The 11075-nt window shown below is 32.7% G+C and overlaps 1 protein-coding gene across 1 annotated transcript; it reads right to left on the bottom strand.

Moving 5' to 3' along the window:
* Window positions 1-2067: 2067 nt before the first annotated feature.
* Window positions 2068-7797, bottom strand: LOC114325751 (uncharacterized). The gene is made up of 3 exons (XM_028273886.2): window positions 7554-7797; window positions 2306-2402; window positions 2068-2242 (listed from the first exon to the last, which is right to left on the bottom strand). The coding sequence occupies exons 1-3, from the start codon at window positions 7712-7714 to the stop codon at window positions 2102-2104; spliced, it is 399 nt and encodes a 132-aa protein (XP_028129687.1). The 5' UTR covers window positions 7715-7797; the 3' UTR covers window positions 2068-2101.
* Between the last annotated feature and the right edge of the window lie 3278 nt (window positions 7798-11075).

Raw genomic sequence — 11075 nt, 5'->3', positions numbered from 1 at the left:
GTGACAAAAATTTCTGCTGGATCTTGTAGAGGGGGCTATAAACTTTGATTTGGTCACTTTCTGACTTTCATAATAATTAATAATGGATTTTAACCGAGTTACTAAGCCTTGAAAGTGGCTATTTTCGCATTTGTCAAATTTTAAATCGCGTATAACTCGACAACAATCAATTTTAGAGAAAAATCACGAAATACCTTTTTTTGCTCAGACTAACCCAAATGATCTATAAAAAAATTGTTCGAAGTGAAAAAATTATTTTTGTGAATTTGTCTAAAAAAAATGTTTAAACAATTTATCGATCAAGTAGTGCCTGGCACCCAGTAGATTTGTTATAAGGACCTCTTTTTGAGTAAGTTTGTGCAAAAAAATTCGAATCGGAGTAATTTACCTAACGGGGGCAACGATACAGCCTAGACTAATTATTTGAACATATTCAGTAACATGTAATTTCTAGAATCGGCTGTTTGTGTGAACCGGAATCAACTTTTACTAAATGGCATTGGGAAGAGTATACTTTTCCTAGTTGGAGTCTACTTTTACTAGTAAATGTTGAATATAAATCTTCATTTTATATTTATAATCAACTTTTACTGAAACCAGCCGTTAGAGTTGACTCCAACTAGTTGGAGTCAACTCCAACTGGATAATCAACTTGAACTGTAACATATACATAATACACTAACAACTTGCTAACAACAAATTTACCATGTGCACACAATTAAGTGAAGTAAAAATAAGACTGACACAGATGACAAGACAAAATTAAATGTCAACAGTAGTGGCTTTTACCTCAGAACAGTTAGATCTGGCATTTTGACGTATTCAGAGGTACCAAACCAATTAACTTGACTGTTGAGGACGAGTTTAGTTAAGGAAATGATGGAAATACGGCACCCAGCTTAAGCTTCTCGTTAACTTATGACAGAGGCTTAGCTAAGCAAATTCTTAAGTAGCTGTTGAAATACCGGCCCTTAGAGTCACTCTAGGAAAACACACTCCCTCACACCCATTTATATCTGAAAGGGTTGTAGTTGAATATGATTGAACGAGTCACTAATCACAAGTGTATGCAAATTTTGAACAGCCATATCTTAACTAATTTTTGTCTTGCAGAAAAAGAAGATAAAACCAAAATACTTATAAAAGTTAAATCTACACATTTTTAATCTTGATTTTTCCTATCACTAGTAAGTCGCTTTTAAGTTATTTTGAATAAGTGCATTTTTCCAAACTTAAAAAAAAATTGGATATTTCACGTTGACATGTTAGATTTGGAATTTGACGAATAAGGACGTTTTGTTGTTCTGAAGCTATTTTCTTGTGGCATTTTTACAATAAAGTATTTTGAAATCGGAAATAAGCCACAATTTTACCAATAGATGATTTTATTAACGTTTCGATACCCAAGTCGGGTATCCAACTTTGGTGTCGAAACGTGAATAAAATCATTTTTTGGTAAAATTATGGCTTATTTCCCATTTGAAAATACTTGATTAAGGACGAATGTTTCATGAGCTCCTATTTTGTTTTTACTGGGTCTATAGACTTAAAAAATACACCATTTTTTATATGAATATTTTTTTGATGAAATACTTTCAGAGTTAATTTCGAAAAACCACCTGAAAACGTGTTTTTTTCTTGTTGAAAAATAAACATTTTCGCTCGAAAATGATTTGAAAAGTACTGACTTAGTTAAAGAACTCTATAAAACAAAAGCTTGTCAGAATTAGTTAATTTATTCATTTCCGAACTTATTTTAAACGTATATTTTTTCATTGGAAGGGGGAATCACTAAAAGGTTAAGGCAAATAAATAAAAGGTATTTTTTAAGATTTTTTACTGGATTCATAAGTAATATTTTCATTTTTGTGAACTCAAAAATAAAAAAAAATGAAATCAGAAATAAAACAATTTGAAATTTCGAATGAGATCAAGTTTCTGGTTACGATTTCGTTGTTTCTATTGCTTGCAAAGCAAACAAATGATGAATAAAAGAAGACACGGGGAGGTCTATAATTTTCACCGATACTCAATTAGGTTAGTTATTCAAAAATAAAACAATGGAAATACAGACCAAAAAATTTATTTAAAGATAACTTGATTATTGGTCAACATAAATCTGAACATCGTACTGCAGTTGTTCTCCTGATTGAACTGGGTCAATTCGTAAAACTACATACTCCTTTCCATATCCACCTTCTTCTATAACTGGTGTACTAAAACTCTCATTTATGTCGGTTACCTAAAAAAAAGGAGAAATTAAAAATAAAGATCAGGGTTACATACTACAAGAAGCATTAGGTACCTGAAGACAAGTGATTGGAGCGTGAAAGAAACCCGTTCCTGGAATGCGTACATGGATAACTCTCCCCTTTAAAGTATTCTGGTAAATTAGGTATCGTCTAAAAGTAAAAAAGTATGTTTTAATAAAATATATATATATATATATATATATATATATATATATATATATATATATATATATATATATATATATATATATATATATATATATATATATATATATATAAAAATAACTTCGAGATAGAACTAAACATCATTAAACAAATAGCAGTAAACAATGGCTATAACGAACAAACAGTTAACAAAATTTTAAAGTAAAACCTCCATAAGAAAGCAATGAAATTAGTGTATCCACCACCACAGAAAGAACCCAGTACCTTCTGCTATCTCAACAATCTCACATATACGGGCAAGATAACAACAAAAATAGCCAGATACATAAAAAATAAAGGAATAACACCAGCTTTCAGAACTAACAACGACTTAAGCAAATATATTAAGAACAATAAAAGCCGAAAGAGAAAGCAACTACAGAGTGGCGTGAACAAACTAACGTGTGGTGACTGTCCGAAAACTTACATCGGTCAAACTGACAGAGCCTTTGACAAACGGATAGCAGAACACAAAAGGGCTTTCAACAATAGAAAAACAGACACTTCTACATACGCACTTCACCTTCTAGATCATCATCATTCTTTCAATGAAGAGTTTCCAATTCTGCATATTCAAAATAAAGGCCTTAAGCTATCTTTTTTAGAATCGATGGAAATTATTAAATTGAAAAATACGGATACAATTCTGAATGACCAACTCGAGACAAACAGCTCCCCACTCCCCAACCTCTTCAGTTAAAGACTTAAAAAGGCAAACACATTGTAAACTATATCACTTGAGAAAGGCACTCTGCCGAAACAGCTGTAGTTACTTAGTTGTAATAAATTTTGTGGAAGTATAGAAAACTATCGTTTTCAGTGTTTTATTGTTAGAAAAAAGTATATCACTTTTAACAATATAAGATGATGGTGCTATGCCATAATTAAAAAAGCTATAATTTGGAGTGTAGATGACAATGTTATAACTTTTTTTTATCAATATCATCAAATAAACTGGTAACAAATAAAATTGACAAAAATGTCAGACGACCGGAGAAGCAGTATATTAGTAACTGTTTACAAAAACAAGAGAGAAACCACAATGTGCAAACTACATGGCTATAAATCTTAGACCTGGATCCCGCGTACCAAAAAAAAGTTGATTAATAGCAATCTGAAAATTTGTTAATAGCTTAACGATGTCTAGTCGGACAAACTTTGATGTATGGGAACACTGGAACAGGGGAAGTTTTAATTGTGAAACAGTTTAAAAATTTGGAACGCCAGACTACAAAAACGTTCCATGTATTTTGTCGGACAGAACTTCCAATTGATGGGAAGTCGCCAATTATGGAACACCATTTTGTTTTGGGGATATAAAATAATACCTTTATAGAAATAAAAACAATTTAATGTTCTGACACATCAGTCATACATTTTTGTGTAATAACTAAAAGTCTTCTATTAAATATCTTAATTAACAAAAAAAATCGAACAACAAAACGAAATCCCGAATGAGTAACCTTATATGGAATAGGTACTCATATATGGAATATAGGCATAAACCAACATGTTATATCGATAACAAATATAGACATACACATCTGAGATCAAATAAATTTAAACAAAAAAATTGTGAAAAATGAAAGAAGTTGCTTAATTCACTTGCAGACATCACAGATCCATGTATGAAACTCTGGAACAGCACAATCATAATGAGCCCACTTACACTTAATCCACTATTCCATAATTAGGCAGGCACCAACGACTGTCCATATTTGGATTTGTACATTAGTTCAAACTAGTATCAACATTTTTTCAAGTCGTAATATTTTAATTACAGAAGGTCATAAAATATCAAAATAAAGGTACTATTTATATACGCAATAGCATAATAGGTCTGTATTTATGCATAATAACCAATAATACTCGTTGAATATATTTGCCTTTGAAATTTTCTGCAGGATGATAAAACAAAACGCGCCTGTCAGACACGCATTGTTCGCGCTTCTTACACAGAGGTGTGAATACGATAATAAAGAGAGCGACTGAAATAGAGGATGGTCTTGTAGTTCGCTTCCAACTTATATTTTCGGAGAAATCAAGGAATTCCATATTAGGGCACTATTCCATATTTTGTTACTTTCCTCTACCATTTCCTTAAACTACCATGCAAAAATCAGACTGGTGTTAATCACCAAAGGGTAACAAATGAGTTGGATGTTCTGTCCGACAAAATACATGGGAAGTTTCCGTAATCTGACGTTCCAAATTTTTAAACTGTTCCACAATTACAACTTCCCTTATTCCAGTGTTCCCGTACATCAAAGTTTGTCCGACTAGACACCGTTAAGCTATTAACAAATTTTCAGCTTGCTTTACTTAACTTCTTTTTGGTACGATAATCTAGGCCTATCTACTTAGTCACACCATGAAAATATGGGATAGAGTAATATATTGATAGACGGATACGTGAAGAAACCGAAATATCGGATAATCAATTTGGCTATTATGCAGTGCAGATCAACAATAGATGCAAGTTTCATTATAAGGCAAATGATGGAAAAATACAGAAATAAAGAAGCAAACGCTCATATGGTATACATTAATCTTGAGAAAGCAAATAATAGTGATCCTCGAGAGATTTTGTGGTTGACACTCAATAATAAAGGAGTCTCTGGTGAACATGTAAGATATACAATGCGTCCATAATATAACGCATAAATTCATTATTTCGTAAACCTGCCATTTTAAGGAAAAATCCCGAAACAGGTAGATTTTTATTTTTAAATTACGATTTTTTGGCATATATGTATATCGTAGTAGTGACGTCATCCATCTGGGCGTGATGACTTAATCGATGATTTTTTTTTATGAGAATAGGGGTCATGTGATAGCTTATTTGAAAGGGTATTCAATTCTTTATTCAATAATATAAACATTAATATAAATATTTGTACCTGGTGTCCAAAAAAATGTTTTATAAATTAAATTAATTGACACAAAAAGATGAATGTATTTAATTTATTTAATCCTAAATACATGTTAATGCTGTCAGAAAACAGAAAAAAATTATTTGAAAAATAAACATTGATTTTCGCTTAAACGAAATGGTTAAACTGCTAAGGTGCTAGTGGGTGGCAGCTTTAACATTGAATTTAAGCGAAAAACACTATTTATTTGTTAAATAACCATTCTTGTTCCTGTTACCCGACAACAGTAAAACGTATTTTTAATTAAATAAATTGCATACATTCTTCTTTTTTCCCAATTAATTTAATTAAAAGATATTATTTTGAACACCCTGTATAGCTAATTATGTTATTGTTTATATTATTGAAAAGACAATTGAATTCCCTTTTAAATGAGCTATCACATGACCACTATCCTCATTTAAAAAAATCATCGATTACGTCATCACGCCCAGATGGATGATGTCACTAGTATGATAAATATGCCAAAAAATAGTAGTTTAAAAATAAAAATCGACCTGTTTCAGGATTTTTCCTCAAAGTCACCTGTTGATGTGATAATGAATTTAGGCTTTACTTTATGGACGCACTGTATGTATTAAGTAGTATAACGACCAGTGCTAGGACACGTGTAGGAGAGACTGATAAATTTCACGTGAAAGAGGGAAAGTGGGCTCGATGCTTAGTCCTTATTTATTCTTATTAGTTTTGGACCAGAGAAACTACAGGTTAACATTCCATGGTGCTTAATGTATGATGGTGATGTAGTGTTAATAGGAAATAGTGAAAGAGACTTAGAACAAAAACTGGAACAGTGGAGACAAGCTCTGGAGGAAAAAGGTTTAAAACTTATTAGGACAAAAACAGAATAATTGGAATATTTATTTAAAGATGGACTTACTACAGATAAAATGATACAGCATAGGTTAAGATTTGGCCATATTCAACGTAGAGATGATAATCATCCAATACGAAGAATTGCTAACGTGCAAATTCCTGGAAGGAGTTGGAGAGGAAGACCAGAAAAGACTTGGGGGAAGACTCTTAGGCAGAACATGTTGGTAAAAGGGATTTTAATATTGATATGACTCAACATAGAAACAGTACAATTACAATTACAGCCACAGTATCTCAGATTATGATGCGGGGCGAGAAGTATAGCATCCTGCGACTCAAAATGCAAGAAAATATAGATGGCAGAAGAAGCATGGGAAAAAGATGAATATCATGGCTAAAGGACCTGAGAGAATGGTTTGAATGCAGATCAAAACAACTATTTAGAGCTACTGCCTCAAAAATTAAAATAGCTATGATGATTGCCAACCTTCCTAGTGAAGATGTCACTTGAAGAAGAAGAAGAACATAGAAACCTATAACCTTAAGTTTCGTTGCTTTTGATGTAACATAACCTTAAACAACAATTAACAACTAGCCACACATTTTTCAACACAATATTTGATTAAACTTTTGAGAACGACTTCCGGAGCGGAAATTGAAAAGTCAAGTATTTTTAGGTATAAATGTAGTTTTCGTTACAACCAAACTGTGTCTAATTCCATATAAATATAACATTATAGGTCTGGATCCCGCGTATGAAAAAAAAGTTGATTAATAGCAAGCTGAAAATTTGTTAATAGCTTAAGGGTGTCTAGTCGGAAAACCTTTGATATATGGGAACACTGGAACAGAGGCAGTTTTAATTGTGGAACAGGTTAAAAATTTGGTACGGTCAGACCACGAAAACGGCACATGTGTTTTGTCCGACAGAACAGACTTAAACTCTCCGAACAGAGATTAAACTCTCATGCAAAAATCATACTGCTATTTATCACCAAATGGGCGTTTTAATGAGTGGAATTTGTAGAATATGTCAAATGACAGGAATTGTGACAGGTGATAAATAGCAGTCTGATTTTTGCATGGGAGTTTAATCTCTTTTCGGAGAGTTTAAGTCTATTCTGTCGGACAAAATAAATGTGCCGTTTTCGTGGTCTGATCGTTCCAAATTTTAAACCTGTTCCACAATTAAAACTGCCCCTGTTCCAGTGTTCCCATATATCAAAGTTTATCCGAGTAGACACCCTTAAGCTATTAACAAATTTTCAGCTTGCTATTAATCAACTTTTTTTTCATACGCGGGATCCAGACCTATTATTATCAAATAATAATTTTGATCATTACTTACTCATGGCTGGTTTCTGGACATTTGTTATAATTATCTGCACTGGATGGTGAAAGGGTAACCAATATTAATACTGCAACCAACAAAAACATTTTGAAAACAGTTGAAAACATTTTGGTTTTGAAGAAGAAAATTGCTTTAGAGAACAAATATATTTCTGTCATCACAATATATTATGGCAGTTGTTGTATGTTGTATATATACTTAATTTTTATAAGGGGGGATATTTTAAAGGATTAACATTTTCATAAAGTTGTATATAGGTTATAGGTACTTTTATTACTGTTAATCTAATTCTTTTCGGGGAATTTTTTCGTAATGCGGCATTGTGCAATTTAAAGATATTTTGGTTAAATTTGGCGATATAAAAAAACACAATAATTCAACATATCTGAGAATTATATCTAAGTGGGCGATTTCACAAGCGAATAGATTACAGATAATGAATATCATTACAATATTGAGGATTTAGTCTGTTTTATCCGCATTTTCTTTGTACAAGAGCCAAATTTGAAGATATTGTAACAAACCCCTTATTCTTTTTTAACCAAAAAACCTTCAAATTATTTACTAGATTATGCAGAGCAGATTCAAGATAGTAACAAAATCAAAAATAACATTTTTATTAGTTTTACACATGTAGGTGTTTGTAAAAAAAAACTACAACAAAGCCTATAAAGAAAATTAAATGTCACGAATCCATGCCAATGTTAGTTTCCAAAAATTGTTCTTTGATTAAAATATACTAAGAGTAATTCTTAGTATATTTTCAAGTATATTCAAAAGTTTTAGATTTTTAATGATCTTATCAAGTCACCTTCGTACGGACCTATTCTGTTTAAGACTTCTATGCTTGAAATGCGTTGAAACCATGATATTTTAAGCATTCTGCGATATGACCACATCTCAAAGGCTCTTAATTTGTTCATCATACGGTATGCGGCAAAATAAACAGTTCTGAAGTGCGTATGCCTCAAATTTGTACGTGTCATGCGCCGAAACGTACTGAGAGGTGTCAGAACGTCGCGGACTAGAATTAAAGATTTTTTCGTGTAAGAGAGCATCTTTAACATCTGTTTTGTCGGGAACGTCGTCATGAATAATGTTTGCAAGGCTATAGTCATGTTTAATAAATATATAAATAATCATAAATCCAAGTTTTACATCCGTATAATAATACAGGACACATCATATGTATAACACTTTAGGAACTTGATCCTTAGTTGTAAGTTCAGTTGAGAATTGTTCAGCATCAATCTAAATTTTATAAATTAGTGCACTCATTGAAGCTTTTTAGCTCAAAATTTTTTTACTATGAACCGATTTACATGAAATTTTGGAATTAGGCTTATCCTACCATTAACTTCAAAATTGATATTACCCGAATTCTTACCCGAAGACCTAATTTCAATAAAGTTTTTTCAAAAACCTAATACTTTTCAAGTTATTGGCAATTGAAAATTCGGCATTTTCTCACGATTTTCAACAGTTTTTTGCAAATATCTCCATAAATATGTATTTTATCGATAATATTATAATGAATAAACTGCTGAATACTGTGTTTCTCAACTGCTGAATATGCGTGCTCCGTTTGGGGCAGATCTGCCTACACCAAACAAGTTAATACCGCGCTAAATGAGACATGCGGGAGAGTAACTTCTTCTTCATGTACCATGTCCTTTCAGAACGTTGGTTACAATCATAGCTATCCTAATTTTATTCACTGCCACCCTAAATAGCATGCTTGTATCAACACCATACCAATCTCGCAAGTTCTTCAACCATGAGGTTCTCCTTCGTCCTGGACTGCGTTTGCTTGCTATTTTTCCTTGCATGATATTTTGTCGTAACCTATATTTGGGAACTCTCATTACATGTCCGAAATACTCCAGCTCTCTCTGCTTGATGCTTTTTATGATCTCAGTAGTCTTGCTGAGACGTTCTAGTATTGTGGAGTTTCTCTCCTTACATGTCCGAAATACTCCAGCTCTCTCTGCTTGATGCTTTTTATGATCTCAGTATCTCAGTAGTCTTGCTGAGACATTCTAGTATTGTGGAGTTTCGAATCTTCTCCACCCAGGAAAATTTTAAAATTCTTCTATAACACCACATTTGGAAAGCCTTAAGGCGATTTAGATCGATTTTATTCACAGTCCAGGACTCGACACCATAAAGTAAGACCGAGAACACGTAGCAACGAAGTATCCCGGATCGTCCCACATGCCACGAGGGGGATCCTCAATGCCAATTCTAGGTCTCTGTTACATGACACCTTGGAGATCCTTCTAAAAGCCGCTCTAGCCTGCTCTATCCTAGATCTAATTTCTCCGTGACTTTCTACGTTACAATTTAATTGCTGTCCAAGGTAAACGATTTTATCAACTTGCTCAAGTTTGGTATTATTTACATATATAGACGGTTTTATATGCTGTTGTTTACCTATTACGAGTATTTTGGTTTTCCGTATGTTCAGATCCAGACCTGCCTCCCTACAACTCTCAACGACACTATCAAGTAGTGTTTGCAGATCTTCTTGACTAGAAGCTAGGAGTACTGTATCGTCCGCATATCGCAAATTATTTATGACTTCACCGTTCACAAGTATTCCTCCTTGTTTTTCAGAAAGTGCTTTTCTGAAAATTTTTTCGGAGTAAATGTTGAAAAGCAGGGGTGACAAGAGGCATCCCTGCCGTACTCCTCTTTTAATATTAAGAGCCTGTGATTTCACACCGTCTACCAAAACTGATGTTGATTGATTCCAATATAAATTTGCAATTATTCGAACATCTCGGCCGTCCAAGCCAATGTCGTTTAGAGCCTCAATCAATATAGAGTGCTTAACACGATCAAATGCCTTTTGTAAGTCAATAAAACAACAGTATATGTCTACAGATATATCTCGACATATTTGAGCAAGTAAGTTCATTCTAAACAGTGCCTCTCTCGTTCCAAACCCGTTACGGAAACCAAACTGTGTGTCATCCAGGTATTCCTCGCATTTATTTTAGATACGACCATGTATTACCTTCAGAAAAATTTTCAATAAGTGGTTTAACAAACTGATGGTCCTATATAATAATATAATAATATAATAATACAGGGTGTAACAAAAATACAGGTCATAAATTAAATCACATATTCTGAGACCAAAAATAGTTCGATTGAACCTAACTTACCTTAGTACAAATATGCACACAAAAAAAGGTACAGCCCTTTGAAATTACACGATAAAAATCGATTTTTTCCGATATATCGAGAACTATTAGAGATTTTTTAATGAAAATGGACACGTGGCATTCTTATGGCAGGAACATTTTAAAAATAAATTATAGTTAAATTTGTGCACCCCATAAAAATTTTATTTTTGTTTTGTTTTGTTCCCTTAAACCCCCCCAAACTTTTTTGTACGTTCCAATTAAATTATTATTGTGGTACCCTTATTTAAACACAATGTTTTTAAAACTTTTTTGCTTCTTAATATTTTTTCGATAAACTAGTTTTAATCGAGATGCGGCTTCTTTTTTA

The sequence above is a fragment of the Diabrotica virgifera genome, chromosome 7 (genome assembly GCF_917563875.1).
Source record: "Diabrotica virgifera virgifera chromosome 7, PGI_DIABVI_V3a".
NCBI lineage: Eukaryota > Metazoa > Arthropoda > Insecta > Coleoptera > Chrysomelidae > Diabrotica > Diabrotica virgifera.
The sequence above is the reverse complement of the archived record's forward strand: the minus strand, read 5'-3'. Positions and strand labels throughout refer to the sequence as shown.